This window comes from Acyrthosiphon pisum, chromosome A1, assembly GCF_005508785.2.
Source record: "Acyrthosiphon pisum isolate AL4f chromosome A1, pea_aphid_22Mar2018_4r6ur, whole genome shotgun sequence".
NCBI classification, from domain to species: Eukaryota; Metazoa; Arthropoda; class Insecta; order Hemiptera; family Aphididae; genus Acyrthosiphon; species Acyrthosiphon pisum.
This window is the reverse complement of record NC_042494.1, coordinates 64,366,721-64,391,875: the sequence shown is the minus strand read 5'-3', so window position 1 is coordinate 64,391,875 and position 25,155 is coordinate 64,366,721. Positions and strand designations below refer to the sequence as shown.

General features: G+C 30.3%; 1 protein-coding gene across 1 annotated transcript in view; it reads right to left on the bottom strand.

The window, feature by feature from the left end:
* Positions 1–265: 265 nt before the first annotated feature.
* The window catches only part of LOC100164023 (cyclic AMP response element-binding protein A), a 43,147-nt gene continuing 18,257 nt past the window's right edge, over positions 266–25,155 (bottom strand). The window contains exons 2-8 of the mRNA XM_001948277.5: positions 8,124–8,313; positions 6,314–6,531; positions 3,408–3,522; positions 2,761–3,116; positions 2,442–2,630; positions 1,889–1,957; positions 266–1,503 (exon numbers count right to left, since the gene is read on the bottom strand). Coding sequence (XP_001948312.1) covers positions 1,934–1,957; positions 2,442–2,630; positions 2,761–3,116; positions 3,408–3,522; positions 6,314–6,531; positions 8,124–8,313 — 1,092 coding nt within the window. The 3' untranslated portion in view covers positions 266–1,503; positions 1,889–1,933. The remainder of the gene's footprint in view (positions 1,504–1,888; positions 1,958–2,441; positions 2,631–2,760; positions 3,117–3,407; positions 3,523–6,313; positions 6,532–8,123; positions 8,314–25,155) is intronic.

Below are 25,155 nucleotides of genomic sequence, written 5' to 3'. Positions count from 1 at the left end.
AAGCCTAAAAATCTATTTAGAATATCAAAAGACATAACTTTAGGTTCACAAATCCACCTGTGATTTTTTTTTTAATTTTTGAAGGAATATAATCTTAGGATCGTGACTTGCTCACAGACTAGTGACTACTATATAATAATGAACTTTAAAGGACATTCTTATAGACGACTCATAGGTATCGTATGTTATTCAACATATCACACTGAATCAACTTGGTGAAATACCAAAATGACATTTTTGGTAAGAAATAAAACATTTTTAAGACTTTTTTCAAGAAAAACAAAAGTATATTTCCTTCTTTTATTATTCATACGATCTTAATATCCAACTGTTTGGGTTAAAATCATGGATTAAGTAGTAACTATACAACGAAGTTCATAATATAGAGTGAACTCCAATAAAACAATATTGAAAAACAATTATTGATGAGCACAATGTTTGGTCAATTATAATTTCCCTTCAATATTCACAAGTAAAACAAAGGACCAAACGTAATTTGGGACAACTGAGAATACATAAACATATAACGTACGTGCTACCCCAATAATAATAATAATAATAATAATAATAATAATAATAATAATAATAAAAAACAAGTGTTATACACTATAACATAAAATAATAATTTTACGTGCTAATGGAAATCTGCTAAAAAATTGCACATAATTTAATATATAATATGTCTTTTATACAAAAATATTTTTCTAAAACAAAATAATTCATTATTTATTTGTAATGTAATAATATTTAAAATTTAACTAATTTAACTAGAAAATATATATTTTAAGTTAACAACACAATTGAATCAAATGTATAAAATATATTATGTACAATTCGATATAATATAATTGATTTAATTAATAAACTTAGGTACAACCAAAAAAAATTGTATAATAAATTTATTTTATTAATACTCTAGGAAAACGATCCTTAACATTATTGTTTGTTTATCGATTTATAAATATATAACATAGACAAAATATAACGTATTTATAGCATATATATGTGGCAGGCACAGATACAAGCGGTTTTTAAAAATATGTACACACAATTGTATATAATTATAATTTTGGCACTTACAACGAGTAATAATGAGATTAAAAGGTAATTATTTTTGATTTATTATGATGCACTTATGCGCATCAAAAACATCACTTTTATCCGATAATATTGGTGTTTATTTCATCAGTCGTTTTTTTCTTACAGAATATAATAATATGTTTATCATGTATTGACATAAATGTGGTTTGCATTGCATATCATTTCATAAATTCTATCAGCCGTGAATAAAAATTCTGTATTAAAAATATTGGCTGAACGTCAAAAATAAATAATTGTATTTTGTATCGTTGCGAGTATCTTGTCTGCGTATTTAAATCAATGCTCTCATCATATTCATGCAGTGTTATAGTTAAATATGAATACTCGCAGAAGCGCTTTTAGTAACATCATGGACTAGCTGTCGACATTGAACTAAAACTCTTAAACATATTGTATTTGCACCTGAAAGTAAAAAAATAAATAAATTAACATAAAATAACAGTTTTTACTCGTAATTGCTATTATTTTAACGCTGCATCTGTATGCTAAAAAATTATGATAGTCAGTGGAGTGAAACGTATGCTCGCCCAAGGACGCAATATAATATTATGGATGTGATTATTGTGCGACAGCACAGTACAAGGCATACAAAAACTGATCATATAGGATATTAGAAAATTGACCTCTCTGGGTAAAAAAATATACCAATAGCTTAGAACGTTGCCAGAATAGTAGATGGCGTTAGTGGAATATAACTTTGACTTTAGTTCAGATTACCATTTAAATAATATAATAATAATAATTATATATTATGAGTTATTATCTATCGAATAATTCAATTACTCACCATTGGTCGTTATGTACAGTTTTTACCCCACTAGTAAGTTTGTAATTATTTGGTCTTCAGTTGCTGACTCTGAAATACAAATAGCATAAATTATTTTAATATTTTAATAGTATTCTAAGTAGTATTCTAAGTAGTAGCATTGTTTATACATACACATATATGTACGTATCATACTACTATGTTATGAATATTGATTGTTGTGGCATAGTAACAAGGCCCAAATTAAAATGTTCGTAATGAATACAATACAATATCGGTTAAGATATTATGTTTACAGTATTCATTAAAAACGATATTTTAAGGCTAGTTTTGTAACGAAATTATATTTGAAAATTGAAATATGATCATTAGGAGTATTTTACTCGTCGTCAACAAATAAAGATGAATCAACGCATACGTGCACCTATATTGCCTATACAATACGCCTGACGAAATTACGTAGACAGTGACCACACGAGCAGCAAATGGTACCAAGGACACTCTTCGTTTAACGGGCAGTCAATTTATAGATACAACAATAAATATATGACTACAAAATAAGTTTTAAACTTACGATGTGGGTTGCTTGTAGCCCGAGTAATTTCTGCAACTTTTGCAGTTGCTGGACTAAGGACCCATTACTCTCTTCAAGATTGACAATTTTCTTTTTGTACTCGCAATTTTCGGAAACGAGAATATCCACCTTCCTCTCCAAAGTATCCATGTATTCCTTCTTCTTGCGTCGGCTCTCTTGCGCCGATATCTGAGCAAATAAATTAAAGTATTATAGTCAAAAATAGATTGCTGAAACGAATCGGACGCGAAAACTGCGACACTGCAGAAATATTATAATACTCTGGTGCGGTGGTATAGCATTTGAAGTTATGAGTTACCTTGTTTTTAATTTTCCTTCGGATTTTTTTTAACGACTTCTCCTCGGCCTTGGTCAATGGCAACCTGGTAGGTATCGGGTAGCCTTCAGCCAGCAGGGTGCGTTTCTCCTCTTCCGTGAGCGTCAGTGCGCCGGTAGAACCTTTCGGCTGACAGCTGATCAAAGGCGTTTGTATAGGCTGCCGACTGCTGGTGATGGTGGAGGAGGCAGCGGCTAACGACGAGGACGACGAAGACGACGACGACATCGTCGACAGGAACAACCGCCGTGTGGGCGATGATCGGTGGTGCGGTGATACGTTACCGCCCTCGCTATCGCTGGACATGGACGAAGGTGGCGTGGGTGGCAGTGAAAAACCTACAGAGGGGCCACAAACGAGAGTACCAGGTAAATATGTGTAATATGTATACCAGTTCGTATACGATATAAAATATTATGTCGCTCTTGTCCTTGTGTGTGTAGTGTATACAGGATGGTTATGGGAACATGGTCCTCACCCCCGCGGGAGTATATGTTTTATCTCCTGCGTATTATAACGCGTTACCATTATATCAGGGCCACCATACAAATGTAGAGTGTAGTTCGATATGTTTTATTGTAATGTAGGTATATTTTTTGTACATATAATTTATGTCATTGTGGTATTACCTGTGCCATCCATTTTCAGACCGAAGTTTGGGACGATTAATCTGTGCGGTTGGTTGAGAAAAGCTCTGGAGGTTAATACGACCGTGGTGGGTTCTTTGTAACTGGTTTTCTGTACCTGTAATATTTTAAAATATATTTTATTATATAAGGTAAGTATATAGTGGATTCTTTACAAACATCTCCATTCGCTACAAAATATTAAACGACTGTGGTGCAGATTAAACGTGTAAAAGGAAGAACATTTATTGTAATGTTTATATCAAAAGTAATATATTTTACCATTATTATAAGTACTCGTATAAGAATTATGTAACAATACCTATATAGTACACATTCAATAAGGAGATTGTAATATATTTTGCATTGTGTAAACGTGTATGCAGAATGATTTTAGATTATGTACGTATCGATGAATGTAAGTATTAGATTTACAATGACAAATACAATCTTGATATATTTTAAGCTTTTTAATTTTTGTATACTTCTTTACTTTACTTTATTTTTACTATATTGAGTCTTTTACAAAGAAATCTCTAACTAGCCGTTAATTTTATATCTAAAATTTAGAAATGCATTTTTATTAAATCTAAGTAAGTATGGAAAATAATTAACTTTGTTATTTTAAAAGGATATTCTTCTTAAGGAAAAATAATTTATATCTGTCTATAATTTAGTTTGTAGAAAAATAATGTTTATTAACGCGTTAAGATATTAGTATGTTATTAAAATACTAAATATTTCACAAGCAAAATATTTTTATTTTGTGATTTACTTAAATTAACAAACATTGAACCCGCGAAAGTAAAAAATGATATTATGTGTATTAAATTGAAATATATATATATTATAATGTGGCTTGGTGTAGCGCGGTCAGTACACTCAACTGCGGAAATGCTCTGAGTGTACATATCGGCCAGTTGTGCTAGCTACCGGATGGGTGACCACCCGGTATTTTTAGCTACATACAAACGTGTTTCAGTTAACCATTCCGACCGTTCCTCCCCCCTACAAACAAAATAAACAACTAATGGTCATAGTTGCAGGGCTAAATCTCTAAAAAAAAAAAATATATTTATAATGTCATAAATAATTAAAATTAAAAACTAATAAATTGGTGATTAAATTATTAGTTTGATTTTATTTAATTTTTATTTTATCAACATACTATGAAGTATACAAATGAATTATTATAATTTATTAAATTTCAAGAAATATAATAACACTAATTACTTTAGTTAATAATTTAGATTCCGTCTTTAATCGTCCTTATGTTTCACAACAATAATATTTAAATTATAATTTAAAAACTTTATTTAGTTGTAATTATTGCATTATTTTAGTGAGTGTCGTAAGTACCTTAAGGCTATAAGGAGTAGGTTCGTTCCATTATTAAGCAATAGCAAATTTCATTATTATTTACTCTGGTATGAATTAAAAATATTTTATATTGTATACTAAGTTTAATGTTAGTTAATTAGCCACTATAGTATTCTTGAACTTTTTTTTATTTATACTTATCTTTAATAATTATTCACCTTTACATTACCCGGTAGTGTCATTTTTCTATTAGCGAGTGCCAAAAAGTATTGAACATTTAATAATATTTGTGCACACTAAATAATTTAAAATGAAAACTCCATTAGTAACACACTATTATATACCTATTATAGTTGCTATTATATTTGTCCAATATGTTATAAATATTGTTTAGTCTTGCCGATTATAGCTGAAAAATTGATTTTTATTGTATCATATAATATAAGTAAACTCGCCCAACTGATAGGTCTTAATATGAAAGATATTAAGCGTTAAGCAAGACATTATATTTTTTCTACGGTTCAATAAATTCTGATCTCTGAAACATCAGGAAACAATATGACGTCATCATTGTATATTATTTATTGTAACTACAGTAATGGGAGCCATTATAATATGTAAATGAAAACTAATATAGGTTTATAAATAGGTGTATAAAAAAAAACGTAAATATATCCATCATATTCTCTCTTTTTAATGATTTTTCTTAGAACTATAAGGCATTTGTAATACCTAATTACATTCAATATATAGTATCGCGATATTTTTAGTTACTCTTTAAAAGTATTCCACATTTTATTTTTAAAAACGCATATAGGACCAACATATTTACAGTTATACAAACATATTAAATTTGTAAATTATCAATTAACATTTAACACTAATATTTAAGATAACGAAATAATCATCATTATTTATGCATACAGAACGTATTGTTTGTTATTTAAATTAACAAAGGTTATAAATTGATTAAGGGAGAAATCTAACTTCTAAAGATATTTAAATAAAAACTTTTAAAAATATTTCTGTACCTAACCATTATTTTAAAGTTATTTTTAAGTTCCAAAACCCTCCAAGCAATCAATATTTGTTCTTACATTATATTATTAGCTATTTATTATATTATCGCTTATATTTATTTTTATACCTATGCAAGATTATTATGTTGAAATCATGGCCAATGATGTTATAGGCTATAGTTAATAGGTATGTTCCTAGTATTTATATGCCACTTTTTATTTATTATAACTACTCAATATGTACATCACATTTTATTATTACATTTAATAGAATAGTTTTTTCAATAATAAACATTTAGTATGCACTGTATCCAATGTAATACCTATAATATGAAATAGCAAAAAAAAATATTTTCAACTAATTGAAAATGTTAATATTTAAGTTATACTTTATCGAATTATAACTTTAAAAATAAATAATTTTATTTTTTGAAATTTTTGTTTGGCTAAGAAAAAGTTATAACAACCATAAAAATAAATGGGTTTTTTTCCGAATACATTAATAACAGGTCCGATTAAAAAATTGATTTAAACCTATTACAATAAATCTGCTATAGCTATTAATATTACCTTGCCGTAATGTCTGGGCGTATCGTCAGATGCAGAACATGGTGATGGAGGGCAAGAGGAATTAGTCTCAACATATTCCTGGTCACTCATCGGTTCGTCTTTTATTGAAGTCGTGTCCTCTTTGATACTAATCATTTCAATGTTACCGGTACGATCACATCTAACTTCATCAAACGTCAGCTTACACGTTCCGTCCTGACTGCTATCTTCGTCCAAATCTAAGAAATGTTTATAACCATAATTAACAATAAAAAAGAAGTGTTATACTTATACATTGTACTTTTTTTTTTTAATGTATTTTTTATAATTGAAAAAAATTGTGATAGTCCATTGTGGTTCAATCCAATACATTTAAACTTAAAAAGGGTATATCTATACTTATATGAGAGAATAATTGTCAAAAAATATTATTTAGGTAACAATAATAATTTTAACTTTTTAATATGGTCACAGTAATATTTGTTGATGACATTATTTTATTGCATATTAGCATGTATCATACGTTCATACTATGTGCTTATAACAAGTATTATGTATGTACTGTAAAGTGCCTACATAGAACTAAAAAAAATCAGGCTCAGTTGCCTTTTTTTTTTTTTTTTTAAAAAACAGCTTCCGCTGTTGTGGTATTCGGTTAAACATCTATACTAAACTGCACCACATGTATGATATTTTATATTTATATTTCTGACAGTCTGCATACAACTTATGACATTTCCATGAAAAAAACGTCAACACCATGAATATTCGATAAAATAATTGCATATTATTATTTTCTGTGTCAATTTAGAAATCGGTTGAAAAGCCAAAAGGTTACTAGAAAGGGTTATTAGTTATTATACATTACATACATCCACCCCGACAATTCGGTTGTATGCATTTCGGCGACATCGCACATGTATTTTACCTAATTAAGTTACTATCAAATGAATGTATAATATATTGACATATTATAATAATACCTACGCACCGCATTTAATATTTGCTTTACAGGAATAAACGAAAGGTTGACATACTGTCATACTTCAAGCATCTAATAATTAATTTTTTAATATTATAATTTATAACTACGTATTACATGATACGATGTGTATGAATGGCCCATGTATAAGTATAGTAATAAGAAAATTCACTAAAATATTCCTAAGGCTGGTAATTTATAATTTGTAATTACTAATTATCTATAATATACCTAAGTATATTGTTCATGTTATTTATATTTGATTTTAAATTTTTTAAATATTTAATTTATAGTTATACAAATTAAACGAATGACAAATAGCTTATGCACAAAAAGATTATAATATGAGAATAGGAAGACTAATGACGATGACAGGTTATCGAGATTTGAAATAAAATACCATTTTCCTAGTAGGTAAGTACCCATTCGTATCAATTAACTCTTTGTTAAGGAATATTCACCAGATATAGGGGAATATTCCTTGTTTCCGGGAACGTTCCTTGAGGAATATTTCTAGTGGCCCATCACGATGTATAGGTATATAATTTTTATATGTATTAAACAAATGACCATTTTCTTTTAGTGGAACACGTAACGGGTTTTGTCTTCCATGACTCACGGCCGTTGCCCCCTCTTCGCCAAAAGCGGTTCACGGTTCTTCTCGCACCATACGCGACGAGTGTATTACATTATATTATTATTATTATTATTATATTGTTCCACGGTACAGAGTATTGTTGGAATGCGGCGAAGAATGCACCATTTACGCCGAGCTTATATATTATATTATATATTTATATGGCGAATTACGAAATCCGGCGACGAATGATGCGCGGCGACGTGACTCACCTATAGCGTCCAGCGATTCGCTAGACCCGTGCGTGGTACAATACGAGTGTTCGGCCTTGATAGGGGCATTAAACATCACCGCGTCGGTTATCAGACGGTCGTGCAGCACCACGTGAGAATTCGACCGGCCGTTTCCACCGATCAGCCAATCGGACGTGTCTTCTGTGCCTCTCAGCGCGTCGGTAATATCCTGCGGAACACAAACTTTGATGTTAAAAATTGTCGAGCACATAAAATAGGTATCATAATATTATATTATACCTATTAATTATTATCATAATGGGTTAATCGCGTTTTAGGTAAGTATACGATTGGGTCTGAGAGACAGAACAAAATAAAATATGTGAGACACGTGTATATTATAATATATTATATTACATGGTTGATGTGACATTCTCGATCGCGTTAAGTTTTTTTTTTCTTTTTGGAATTCCTAAATAAGGTCAATCATATAATATAATATACCGACGCATGTTATAAAGTTACGTTCGATATTGTTATTCTTTATCACCCAAGAAAGTGGAGAAATTTTCGATAGACACGCGCGAACAAATGCTGCTGCACCTCCGGCGACATTTTACGACCACCATAATCGAATAACCATGATTGGACAACTTCAAATAATTTGTCGGTATATTTAATTTGACATCCAATACATATGACGTGACGCCCACTCGAATGTATGTCATGCCGTCAATAGTTATACAGAAACACTTACATGCATATTTTGTCGATATAATATAATAATAATTCGTTTATATTATACTATTGACGTCGTTTAAGGTTTAATAATCAATAATACCCCTTACAGAAAACCGTACGTGATGTTTGGACGTGAACATGTCACAACTTTAGTACATATATTTTGACGCAAACAGATCAGAGTCGACCGCTTAGAAAAAATAATATCATACATTTTGTCGATGAAAAGTAAACAACGCATTTTAAATAAGTCAATATATATATATTACATAGCTAAAATTAAAAGTGTTAAAAATCCGTATGATAACTTTACTATGGTGTTTTGAAAATATTATCGCGTCATATTTACAAATTGGCCATGTGCGTATTTTGAAAACAACACGATAATATTTTACAGCCAGGAAGTTAAATCAACATCTAAGAGCACAATGAGAGCAATATATTATTTTAGCTTTCCATTGGTACCTATGTATTATAATTTATAATCATTCGGAAGTGTGCCCCTACCTATATCATAAATCCATAAGTCATAACTCATAAGCATAAACATTACGGTGGATCATATAATAATAATAATTGCTTCTAATTTCATTATGCATGTTTTTAAACATAATATTATATTTTTTGTATATATATTGTTGCCTGGCCTCTTTAATTACTACCTACAATTATTAAATACTTAAACCGTTATAATATTATAATTTATTTAATTAATAAATAATAATATTACTCACTTATCTATGATGAGGAAAAATGTGTCATAATGTGACAATAAAGTACAAATACAAATCTAAATAGTCAAATAATCTTCAATGGCCAACATATTATTATATATTATTATGATAATTGAAAATGCGTTTAGTCTGTAAACAGTTAAGATATTACTTCAAAGAATAAAACGCATAGTATAATATATTAATATGTAGGTAAAATATATTTACTGGCACTTTTACGCATTCATCAGTTACCTACCTACTCTTGTCATAACGAATGATTTAAACGACCCTGCAGACTCCAAAGGACAAGAAGTCGTGAGTTTCCAAATTTAATGCTATTTGATTTTCGTTTAACTCGTTTGCAGTTGAAATTATGTGTATATAGGTATATACCCCCTATATAAAATATTTTGTTTAACTGAACAAAGTGAAAAACTAGTTTTTTGAATTTATTATAGGCTCTTATACAATATTATCTCGCCAGTTTTCAACAACTAAATAAAATATAAGTTTATGTATTATGTTATATATTATAATATAATTAATATATACAACGCAACAAATGTATAATTCTGATTATTTTTTTTTTATTGTAACCATTGAAATACATTAAGCATTTTTTTTTTAGCGATGTCCTCGATATTTTACGAGTAAGTTTTAAATAGCGTTATATAAAAAAAAAGAAAAAGATAATGTGATAATATTTGGTATGAAATAATCTCTACTGAGCTTCGCATTAATTGGCACCCAACTGAGTTTGGAATTCTTCCATGTCCATGTCGATGAATATCAAACGAATACATATTTTACTATACTCGAAACTTCATTACCTTCTTGGATTTTACTGGCTTTCCTGTATTATGGGGCCTATGCATATACTAACCACGCTCGTACTACGTACATATTAATACATTATATTCATGACATTTTTCCTGTTTAATAGTCATGGGAAGACTGAAGTGATGTGAAAAACGGTTTGCACACCAAGTTCATTGTATATATTATATTATTATACATACATTATACATATATATAGAGCGGACAGGCGGTGTCATCTCGAGGTTTTACATATTCAATCATATTGTACAAAGACCCTTTAAAGTTTTAAGACCAAATCCTGAGCTCGAATGCTCGAAGCATAAGCTAAATAATATTGTATTATTGAAAAAATGCGAATATCTATACATTATAAGCTGTGTCAAAAATAAAATAATAATGATAGTAAGTATAATTAATAATATATCATTTACATTATATACAAGAATACTACGTATATAGGTAATCAACACGATTAATTAGCACTCTACTGTGAAAATATTGGCGTACAGTGTACTGTTATAAGTATATGTATATGGGCATAAAATATATATGCATTTAAACAGCGATTACTTTTGGGATACACGATTTCAGTTCATAATGATATTTGCGGCGGCAGTGGTGGCGAGAAATGTGCCATGAATATTTAAAAAAATATAATAAATACGTTCAGGTAAAATGCATCCGCCTGCACTCGTCTGGCCTTTCTCCACTCTCTTCTCGCGGTACACCTACACCATGGTCGCGACGTTTGATCGTGCGCTCACACAGGTACAATACATTTATTACATTATTGTTGTTAGGTATGGGTATAATATTATTATATGTGTTTGTGTATATTATATACTTTCACCGTGTACCGCCAGTAACCACCACTGTACCTATTCTATATTATATTCGAAGAGAAATATGTATCAGTGCACGCCCACTATTGTTGGATATATATTTTTTGTATTTTACATATTATATATATATATTACATTATTACTATATTGTATACCTATATATTATATTAATATTTATATATAATATAATCATATAAATATAAATATAATATATTATGTACATTATACTAAAGTTTATATACAATATAATATTAGCTGTATTGTATATAATATGTACAATATGTACATGACTCTAAGCCACGCCCTTGCCAAATATTCACTCACTCGATTAACCGGTTCTTTGCCTTTCTCCGGGTCGGCCGGCACAAACCGTTTCCTATAGCGACCGCGATGTCGGCGGCGCGGCGTCCGCTATTACAGTTACCTTCAAATAGCGGTGCAGCGGCAGCGGCGTTTATTAGAAATGCAAAAATCCCATACACCTAGTTAACCGCGCACGCATTATCGTCGTAAATTATACGGCGATATGGTATTTATCAAAATGTCGATATTCTACGATTCTCTGTATATCCATATAAATGTATAATATATTATATTCAACACTCTATATAGTCTATAGAGTGTAGAGTCTACACGCGTCACATAAAACTGTATACGTAAAATGGAATGCGAGAATCTAGGACATTTCCCTTCAGGACAGAACTGCGGATGCGTTCACGCTGGTTCAAAAAAATATTTAAATACGTATATGATAAATTGGTACATAGGCTTTGGCACCCGGCACCCCCAATCTCTAATTCAACACCCCCTAACCACTGTTTAAAAACACCAAAGTTTAAGTTATACTACTAAATGCAGTAGCTAGACTGCTAGAGCCCCGCACGGCTGCACCGTAACAAAGTCTTATAAATCTTCACCAGTTACCACCATACACTCTTATGAGTCACGACTATTATTCTCAATTATTTGACTCAAATGATTAACAAAATTATTTAAACAAAAATAAATAATACAATTTTTAAGCACGATACTTTTTAATTAATTAAATTAATAGTGGGAAATTAGGTAACTATATAATTAATTACAAATCAATGAATGTCCATCTTTGATGAAATAGTTTTTAAAAATATATAGTTGCTTTCAATTTTGTTTGATAAATCTCTTTTGATATCTATTCAAAATATAAAAGAATCAATAAATCTATCCTGCATCATTGTGGATCTTGTCATAAGTGCACAAAAAGGACCGATCATTACGGGTTTCTAAAATAATTTATACTAAGATAGTTTTTAAAATTTCAAACTTGTGTAACAATTTTTACTTAAGAGTACTAAAATTACTTTATGGTGGTTATGGCAAAATATGGGGGGTATATGGGATCGATCAAGCCTTGTTACGTCGAAAGCGAGTGATAATAACATAATAAAAAGTCTTAATATTATACGCGTTATAATTTAATACATTAAAATATATTAATAGGTACATATTATGGTAATTAGTAAAGCACTTTTATAATCCACGATTTTAGAAGATGAATGTAATTCCGAATTCAATTGATCGGAATATCGGATCACACGAGTATAATATCATTGAAATACGCAAATATATACCTGCACATTAAAATATTATTATGTGGCTCATGTAGGTATAACATTTTCGCGAACAGAGTATAAAAAACGGAAAACATATTTTTGGCACCTATGCAAATATTGTCAACGAGTACCTGTGACGTGGGTGGTGCGGGCAGGCACGGTTGCGGCGAATTTATATCATATATTATATTATGTTTAACGCGTATGTTTGTGTGCGTGCGCGCTTGCGGCGTAGGTTTAAACATTATAATATCATGCTACATTGCGTCCGTTTAAAAATCGGAACTTTAAGCTTTGTACATAATATTATAGATATTGTTCGATGATGACGAAATACACGGGCTAAATTACGTACATCCGTAAATAGGTATACTTACGTATATTATTAATACCGATCAGCTTATGTTTTTAATATTGACTTTATAGTCTTATATTTTTTAAACTTAATAATGTATAATGTCATTGAACGTGATGTCTAATGTCTATATAGATACGTTTTCAAATATAAGGTTAGTGATAAAATATGGGACAGTACGTATGGTACGAAACGTATTCATTATCATATTGTCAGTTGAAACTGACTGATTTCGTTATTGATGCAACACAACACACGATAGTTAATATGTTAATTTTAAAAATGTCATGTATAAGGGTGGGAGATAAAATAGTGAATATTATACCCCATTCGTAAAGTCGTCGATACTCACCATGACACCATTTATCATTCGGTAACGATAAATATTACCTATGTGAATGACGGCGATGTCTATTCTATATACCATATATATATATATATACATCACATACTGTTGGTAATAATAAATAATAATAATAAGACGTAATTGAATTTGTAAAGAGTTCCTAGCGCGTTGGCTGCACAGCACCGGCACGGGGGTTGAGGAGCGTTTATAAAATTGTATATTATTTAAGTATCATATCCGGTATTGTTTTATGCACACGACGATGGCGTTTCTTATTTTTCATTCGTTTATTATTTTTTTAATCATTTTTTTTTCAGTCGGTCGCCTTATCCGTAACGGAAGCAGAACCGGTAGTAGTGTGTTGTTATCACCGCGTGCTGCTCTATACATATATAAAGGTTTTGATATCCCGCGTAACGGGAATTCGTTCCAGAAGAGGATCAAATTGTATAAAACACGCACGCGTCATACATAGGTATAACATAAAAATATGTATACATAAAGGAAAAAACGGCAAAAACATGATCCGCGTGTAAGCGCGCTGTCCAGGAAACGATCAGGCGAAAAAGAATATAATATAATGGTATTTATACTTATGGTTATTACACGGTATACGGTGGTACCGATAGTGAAAAACAATATGCGGGATTTTTTTTTTGAAATACGACCGTCGCGCGACGTCGACGGAGATTTGTCGACATAATGTTTCATATTATACTATACACGCCGTTGGTTACAGGCATGCCTACATGCGTAATAATATGGTATGCGTACACCGATATCAACGTGTCATATAAAATATAATAAACGAGTACACATTTATTCATTGGTCGTGCTATGGTTTTTACTTTTTAATCGCAAACAGATATTATTAATATCGAATATTATAACATGTCGTACGCGCTTATACTTTTACGCTTAGGTGTATCGTATATGCAATAGTTATGATGCACCTATACCTGTAGGTATTATGTGTGACGTGTGTGCATCACAATGAACAATGCAATCATTGAATAATGTGTATTGTATAACGATTGAGTATAATATACAAAATTAACATTTGATTTGGCATAAACTATATAATAATATATGACTATAAGTATAAGAGCAATAATCGCTATGTATAATATTTCTACAACAGGATTTTCATACAAAAAAATATTAAATCATTAAAACTTTGATTTAAATTGTTTCAAATTAAGAAAGATAACAAATGGCAAACATAGATGTATAATGATGACGGCAAGAATTAAAAGGCGTCTTGCCTTCAATTCAGTTATATGTAGAATTGTAGGTACATAATATATATATATATAAATCCAATTCATATAGGCATTATTATATATTGAAATTATAATATCTGAATCTTTCTCTTATTATAATCGCCTAGGTTTTTTACTTTGTATATAAGTAAATATATTTTATGAAAATAACTCACCAAATTATATACCCACAGCTGATAATATAATTGATGTGTTCTTAGATCATATAAAACCAATACAGCAGGAATATTATATGTACGTAGATACATACTTAATAAAAAGATAGGCCACTAAACAGTTAAGTACCTATACTATTGTAGTCAATTTTCTTCGAATAAACAGGTTCAAATGTTTAATTATTAATTAGTCTATTCTTACACTTGAATACATATTATTATATATACAAACTAAAATAATTACAAAAAGTAACTATACCTTTGATTATAGAATTTAGAAGTTATATAGTTACGTATCTATAATATATATAAATTAATATCGTTAAATTATGCAAGAAACTGTGATATAATAATATACTAGATGGTCCATATAAGTGTCTATACATTGATTATTTTGAAAATTATTTTTTTTTTTACATAATTATTGATGTCATTGCAAAACAACGTTTTTAAAAACAAATGTATCGTTATAATTTTTGAAGTAATTTAATTTTTTTTTAAGACAACATATTGAATCTTATAGGTATTCAGAATATTTTTCGTAGTATTTTGATAAATAAAAATCTAATTTCGAACAAGCATAGTTAATAAGTTAAGTACATATTATAGTTAAGTATAATGATTTAATGATCGGAGTAAAGTGTCTTATTGGAGTAGGTTACTTTGTTAGCTCACTATACACTGCTACTCAAAAATGTTTTTTGCTTTAAATTATGTAAAAAATATTTTTTTAAAAGTGAAAAAAAGACTTCGAAATAATAAGCGTAGTCAACTTTATGGTAAGCTGTGCCAGGCCATTAAATTCTCGCGGAATATTAGAGTGCTGTTATATAAATTATATATGTATTATGTATATTGCACATGCAGCATACAATTGAAGTACACCGCGTGTATGTCTGTAAACTGAACCAATAATTATCAGTAGTCCTATAACCCACCTATAGCAGCTACAACCTGTCTGTATATTCACTTGAACAACAATAACAATAATAATAATGCACTTATCGTTATCTATATATTATTATATTAAAATCAACTATAATCATTAATAATTGACAAATCTATGCTTCCTGATATAAATTAATTCACATTAGATGAGTTACAATTATTATCATTTTGTGTTTGTATATAGGTACTCAATTTTAAATAATGCGTTTTATTTAATACTATTTGTTTGGTAGCGCACAGTCGATTTCGTCGGTATCATATCGATACTTAATTGTTTTCGGAGGACAAAAAAAATAACAATCAACCTTCTACAAACATAGTTGTTAGAGTTATTACTATAATAACGTGTAGTACGTGTAGTACTACATTGCATAGAAAAATATTCGTTTTTATTCTTATATGTACCTAACCAATGTGTTTTTTTTTTTAATTATCAATTATCATAAGCAAATAGACATCTCGTGCTGAAGGTTTATCACCGCGCATATAAACACAAAATATATTAATTATGTGCAATATGCTATATATTATTTTATGAACGGGTGTTACAACTATAGTTTTAATGTTTGAATTAATCACAATTGTACTGTACGGATTTTTATCAAACGTTGTAACAGCACTCCAAACGCGCTAATTAAAGACATCTAAAAAAAAAAGTTTTGTTTCGAAAAAATCCAATTTTGTCTGCTGCCGGAAACCAAGCGGGTTTACCGTTGTCCGTTACCTACCTCGGTGGCCACAATTTTCGATGAGTTAAATATAATATGCGGGCGGACGTTTAATGATAGGTTGCAAACCAACCGCCGCTGAATATTTATTATAAGTAGGTAGGTACATGCACACGAAAATCTTTCGGGTTGTTTGTGTTATGTTCTTAATCAGCAAAAACAAAATATTTTTTCTTTCGAATAAAATATATATAGGTATTATAATTTACATCTCAACGTAGTCTAAAAAATTTACATTAATAATAGTTGGTACACGAATTATATAAAATTGATTTTTTTTTATATTCCACTTGATGAGTTGAACGGAAATGATCTGTTTTTTAGTTTAAGGCGTTTCAATACATATTAGTTATACATATCCAGAAAATTAATGTTAAAATTGAATAACTTTACGAATACATTAATTCAAATTAAAACATTGCCACTATGAAAATAAAAATAAATTTAATTCTCCACTCAATTAAACATTGGAGAATATCTAATAAAAATATTAAAAATTAATTTTTTGAAATGTTTATTAGTATAACATTTGATTTCAGAATGTTTATAGGAATTATTAAAGTTAAATTAAAGTTGTTTTTATATACTTAAGTGCAATATTATTATAATATACCTAGGTAAATACCTAAGTACTTTATATTATAAACTAACTGATCCCGTACACTACGTTGCTCGTTAAATGTACCAACGCTATATGACTCAAACTTTGTTCAATTCGTTATTTAATATTCGGTGTATGGTGTTCAAAATTTATCCTAACTTTTCCGTTGCCGGGAATAAAAATTCTGATTCGCAGCAGTATATTATCAGGTAGGCAATCTACCTACGGTAGTTCACGGACCCCATACTGTGTTTGTACGTAAGTTTATGATTTAGCTCTGAAGTATCAAAGTTATACCAAGTTTATTATAATACACTGTTGTGCCACTGTTGTATTTGTTACATCCAAATTTCCTACTTTTCCGATGGATTTCCTTAATTTTTTTTTCGTAAAAACCTTCTCCTTGCAATAACGAATATCTTGAATAAATTTGATCCAAATCGGACCAGCCATTCTCGATTAATGAGGTAAAAACAATTGTTCACGCTCCATTTATATATATATATAGATTATAATCGTTATTTATTAAATTTGTTAGTTGTAAAATAATATTATTACAATTGGTTTATTTTATATTGCATATAATCCACACCGTGAGGAAAATTATACTTGTAATCGTAATAAATAATAATCAAGTTGATATCTAAAACATATATATTATGAGCAAATAATTAAAATGGAAAGTTATCTTTGATAATAAGTTGGTCTTTATGAAATTTTAAATACAGTTTACTAATGATAAAAAAAATCAATAAGAATATATGGGTACCACTTAATTTTAAATTATATAAAATAAAAATTATTATTATGTGCAACAAATGTATGGAATCAAATAAATGAATATAAAAACGTTTGAAACAAGTGGTTTGATTACAGTACTACTCATAGGTATTAATATAGTATTGGAAATAAAATTATATCGACTTCTCATGTATAATTTGTGGCATTTTAACCAATAAGCTAATTTAGCTAATAATATACCTACTAATAAGTTTCAAGGAGAATGTGCCAGAATTTGTTCATATAAACCGGATTATTCAAGTATCATTTATATTTTGTACATTACCATTACCGGTTCCAGTCATAATTTAATATACTTATAATATATTAATTTTTTTCGTGTGTGATTAGTATCCCTCAGTCTTCGGTACATTTTTAAATTTGCATTTTATTTTTAAATTTAAAGGACGGTAAATGGTAATGGTAAATTTTTTATAATAATTTTGAAATACAATGTAGGAATCTTTGTCAGACGACATTAACGTTATTAAATTTACATAATAATATGTTTTATCCATTTCGACTTAAAATAAAATATTGTATTTTACGTAATATACTCGTTGAAATTGGCTTATGCAGTTATGCGTCGAAGGTACAATATAATTTTAATGTTAGTAATAGTTTATATGTCATATTCTAACGAAGTGTTGCATACCATTTTTTGCAGACTGTTAATTGTGATTATCTTGAATTAAATAGGAAATAAATTGTTTTTTTTCTGATAACAGCTTTAACAGTGCATGAAGTAAGTACATTACCGGTAAAATGATTTAATTATGCAATTAGCAATATTATACTTAGACATCCATAATAGTATAAGATGCGTTTCACACAGTAAACAAGAAATACAATTTCTATAATTAGTCAACAAATGAGGGAAAAAAGAATATTAAAAATATCGGTCCACACTATACACTCATAGTTGTAACTTATAACTGTAATTCATTAACTTCTAACGATGTAATTACTACAGGTAAGTAATAATCCTGTGTTCAATAGTCGTTTTTAAGATATTAGCTGCATCAGTATTAAATGTTAACTGTTATTATTATGCCTTCTCGCTGTTTCGTGTTATAAGCTTTCTGACGCAGGAATAGGTAATTATTACTACTTGTTATACGAAGCCATAAGATTTTATAATTACAATATTAGTGTGTTGATTAGAGATGTCTTATACAGGTAATGTGTATAGTATGCATTTTAATTTATAATAATAATACAATCGTAATAATATTATTACGATCGACGAGTAATGTACATATAATTGCAATATTTTATGAATAGGTAATAAATATCATATGAACTAGGACACACACCAACATATAATATGTGTGATGCCTATACGTTTATTAAACATAACTACTCAGTAAACAAACTGATAGGTACATCAAATAGGATTCTATCGGGTTAACACTATTGAACAGTGTTTTGTAATTGTCTTAAATTAAATAAGAAATGTTACAATTTATATATTGAGAACATTAGAGTGTAACGAGTTAATAGATAAAGAATAAATAAATATATATTTTCAATTGATTTAAAAATTACGGAATTCCACGAAAACGTCACGTTATGATGGCAAGACGAAAGTCACTGTGTCTAGACATCGTCTACGGAGGCTATAGAATACGACGTTATAAAATTCAGAACAGAACAAATTCTGACCGGTATCCGACAATTTTCCCGTCTGGTGATCAGCAATTGAACCTATTTGTTCAAAACAGGTTTTGCTTTCTCAATTGTTCGAATCCGAGGCGGTAATTTATTTTAGCGACCTTTAAAATAATTAAACTACTCGAAGTGGACGTTTGATTGGAAAATGTCACCGCGAAAATTCTTAGAAAATTTCTTACTTTTAAATCCTCCGACGAAATCTTCTCGCACACACCGTCCAGACCAAGTGACGGTTGACGATATTCAACGATTAATATAACATAGTATTATAGTAATATCGTGTTCTACATGCGGCCAGATAACAGCAACTTTAATCGAATATATTAATATATAATATTTTCATAATAACATGTTCGTGCCTCTAAGAAAAACTGTGTGATATAACCGAAAACGTCCATACCACATATTATAATCATATATCTATTACCTATATGGAGATATTATTACAATATCATGATTCATGGCGTGGGCCGTGGTCTACATTTTTCTGTTCCGATAATTTTCACGATTTACAACAACAACAACAACAATCAAAATAATACGTTCATTTCCGCATATGTTAACGCGGGAAGAACCTAAATATTATGCATAATATAGTATACATACCACGCGCGTATTGTAGTATTATGCGATGTGAACAACACGCATCACGGACGGCTCAGGTCGCCGCCGCGCGCGGTGTTTACGCGAACAGAAAAATACAAAAATATGTGTTTGTCGAACAATGTCACGAATATATTATTATTATTATCACTCGCGCCTAAACGTAGTTATTGTTTACATATTATCATATTATGTATCATATTGAGCGTTATAGACAATAATACTAAAATGCTCATTGCTCGGTGTGCGGTTTCGCGTATATATATACGACCTATACATAATATGTGTGCTCGTCATATACCTACGACGTTTATAACGTGTATTATATACACAACATCACACACCACGATCATAGTAAAACGATATGCGATCGTGTGATCCGCGCGCGCGTACACGTTCAAGGACAAGTTTTTTTTATTTAGCAAAGCGAGTGATCGTCAGACGAGATCATAATACATTATTATTATTATCATAACGTGGTGGGATATACAATAATAATAATAATAATAATAATAATGATAATAATGATAATAATATATAATACACGCACTAGAGAGCGGGGTGAACGAACAACAAGGAACGGAAGGAAGTCACTCTAGGTCATTCACACCTGTCGAATATAATATTACGTATTTCGATATTACTGTACCTAGTTATATAGGTACCACATATATACAGGTACTTACTTATACGTATATACATACGTAATAATATATATATATATATATTTATTTAAGTGCGCGTGCGTGTCTGTGCGCGCAGAGCGGTGTTCATTCAGAACTGGTGTTTTCACGCACGCGCGTTCTGCACCGTGCACGCGGCGCATACCGGCCGCGGGTCAACGGGGCGGCCGCATTCCCGTCCACATTCCAGGAGTGCCGCTCGCGTGGCATGTCCGCCGCCGCCGGTCCGGTCGTCTACCGCCGAGCCCCCGGAGGCGACGGCGGCGGTATTTTTACCCCGCTCCCTGAACAACCGGCGGTTTATTCTTATCTCGTTTGCCCGAGGCCCCCTGTCGGTTCTCGGGGTCTATATAACCTCCTCGCCTATATAACGCCCTCCAACGCCGCGCGAAAACGAAAGAGACAAAAATATATATCGACCCGGCACCACTCACACTAGACATAATATTATTAAATCGTTCCATTAACGCCGACGACGGGATCCGCGAAATTGAACGCAAGTCCGGTCCGCTTTTAATGGATCTCACGTATATATATATATACACCTATAAAACATGTGTACCTAATAGGTACGCGTATAAATGTATGGGAAATCATTATCCAACGACCCATCTATCACGTCCGTGTAGATTCTTATAGATAAATTGTATCGCACGAATTCATGGGGGTAGGAGCGGCAATAATATTACTTATATTATATCGTTAGCGTCCGCTGCCGCCGGCGCTGGCGTCCGCAGCGCGCGTGTACCTATATTTTAGTGGTGCAGCCGCCAAACGTCGGGTGATTCGTTCGTGTCTGTTCGAAAACTGTCGGATTGTACCAGCTGTGACATATTATTATTATTGTGTTTATAGATATACCATATAGGTAATAGGTATGTATAAAGTTGGTATTCATACGCGATTCTTATACGTAATATTTATTATTATACACTCGAGAAACGTCGTATACATATTTTTAATTCTTGAATTATTTACCTACTTAACCGTCGAGTTAGGCGGTATAGCAGCCAGCCGGTATGGGAACCTATACATAGGATTGTATAATATACTATTCAGGAATGATGACAAGACTGTTATGACGTGCGTCCTGTGATATTGTTTATTGTACGATTTTTAAGAGTGTTTTTTAAGAGTATTTTTCTGCCCGTGCACTGGGTTATGTAGGCCTATAATATACACAAAACTTTTTTTTGTTGTCATTTACGTAGTTTGAACACTGCGCAGTATACTACGCACTAACGACATATTTTCAAAAACGAAGACATATATGCAAACAATTGGAAATTAGACACTATACCTATAGTTGGTGACTATACCGAATATTTGTTTCAACAAATAATATTGTATTATTGTTATCTTTTGTAAAATACGTATATAATATACCAACAGAGTAATATAGAGACCCTTACCTGTAGGTACTACAAGCGTATATGCATCATAGTATATTGTACACTGTACAATATCCTTAAGCTGTTCGGTTAATGTTTATTCATCCAAGGAACGAGTTATATCACCATATATAATATATAATATATACATACTGGTTCAAGAGATCCGTGTTCGGATTACATGTAGGTATATATTATATATATTACGTAACGATTCGTAAGTGAAAAGTATATTTAACAATTAAACAATTGATATTTGCTATATGTTATTGATAACTACCGCGATATGTGAAAACACATATTTTAAGTTAATTTTCTTCTAAGAAATTTTAAGTAGATTTCCTTAATCCTTATCTTTCCCATTTACATGATTTCCGAGTATTTTTATAACAAAGTGGTAACACAGTTTTCTACATTTTCAACTAGGTAAGAACCTTCATATAGTTTTTCCCTCGGTTTTTATTCAATAAATAAAATCGACTGTGCCTAAATAACTACAAAATAGCTTGTTGGTATAGGCTAATGAAATGTTGGCACGTGGTATCACTATGAAATCAATAAGCAATAACTAATCATTTTTATGATATTATATATGCATATAGGTACCTTAAATTCATTAAACTCCCACGTCTTTGAGGTTATTATATCCTTCAACTTGACATTAGAAAGTATTTTTTTTCTATAAATAATCTGATGTACAATTGTAAATACAATACATTGTAGGTGTATTATTAAACTCAAATGTGTAATGATATTAATTTATTAAACGCATGCATTTAATATATTTTGTATTAAACTATAATATGTTATACAATAAGGATCAAATTTTATTGTAGAATACAATTAATGATATAACGGAAAAAGAAAAGAAAAGTTTTTAAATGAATATTTCTAAATTATTTTAATCTGTCATTAAACTAAAATTGTTATTATAATTTTATTTCGAAACCAAAAATTGTATTAAACAATATGACATGATTATGCAATTTGCGCTTACTGATGTTATACTGCAGCGTTGACGACACAATATTGTGTTGTTATTATTTCCCATTAATTCAAAACATTTTTGTTCATATTTTATTATAATCTTGATCCTAAATAAGGTCAGCGGATATACAATTTTGTTTGTCAAAAACCAAAAAAAAAATAACTAATCAACACAAAAACATGACTTTATTGGCGTGTGTAAAATTTGCACGCGTGTTGAAAGACTATATATATATATAAACAAATGGTGTCGATGCAACGGCGTCGGTGGCAAGTTGCGTCATTGATGGCGGGCTATACGGTTTTTAGATATGGCGCGGATGGAGGTTCTCATCTGTGACCCGTTTTTACACGCCATTGAGTCTGAGTTTTCATTTTCTTTAAAATATAATTTACGTAAGAGACGTCTAAACGCAGGCGGAAAACGTTTTTTTTCGGCGTAGATTTTTCTTTACGAAGAAAGTTCGTATCGCGTTGACCACGACTGCGACTGCCTGGTAATAACTAATAACGGATTTGTGTAAAAATATGAGACAATTACGAATATTGTTATTATGTTGTCTGTATATAATATCATATGGGTAATAAACCGCATGGGTATACGCGACTGAATCTCGATAATATGGAAGTATACAACTGAAATATGATGGACAGCCGCAAGTGGTTGTACTCGTACAGGAGAAATATCCGTAATTAGAGTAATTGGACATTTGAACCACTGGATGACTTCTAGTGCGGCGAGTACTGCAGTTTACTCCATTTAAACATAATACCTATATATAATATTATATACATATAATATAAGTGCATATTATTATAGGTACGTCAACGATATCGACTTGAGCGTCAGGCGCATCTTGAGTATATACCGAATAGTAACGGTATTTATAGGGTTATACAATGTGATGCTGTAAAGGTTTTCACTATTATCTATATTTTCAATTATAGACTGACTTTATAATGGTTTGATGAAATATTTTTTTTTGATTTAAAAGAAAACGTGTTGTTAAGAAAACAACAATTTGAAGGTTTTTTTTTTTTTTGTATTGATACCGGTTTTGGGTCAAATTCAGAAAGAATCATTACTTCTTTTTTGCATGTTCAGTATCTATAACCACTTAAACCAGTAAATTTGAATAGAAGCCAACATTTTTTAAAATATTTTGTGAAACATGGATTTTTTTATTTTACATAGTAGGCACATTAATCATAAAAACTTCTTATTCGTTTTTTTTATACAGAAAAGTAATAATTCTGTCGAAGTAATCATTTCTAACAAGATCAATAAGGTCAATTTATTTTGAATTGTCTCAATTAAATTAAGGTATTATATTGTATAAGTAGGCATTTTAATGTGCGTCTAGAGTTATTTTATAATTCATAATTCATACCACCTGTTTTGCTTACTGCAGGCTATATTCATTATTAAAATGATTAAGCCATTTCAGTTTTTATTGGGTTTTTTTTTTATATCAAACGAGGAATACATTTAAGTACTTAATAGAATGACTACACGTGTACACATTAATAGAACAATTCTTTTCAAGACCCGCAGCAGTTAAGGATATGGTATAAAAAAGTTTTTTTTAAACAAAATGAGTCTTGCCCTTGGTCAAAATGATAATATAATATAAGATAAGATAATCGTTAGTAATTAAAAAAAACATATTCTGAAACTACTAAATAGTCTAGTAGGTACCTATAGTCATCTAGATAATGTGTCATTATATAGCTATAATGATGAAAATAATAGGTAATTGAACAAAAGGATATTGGGGTTTCAAACTGATTGGAGATTCGCGGTGGCCCGGGCCAAGGTCATATTCA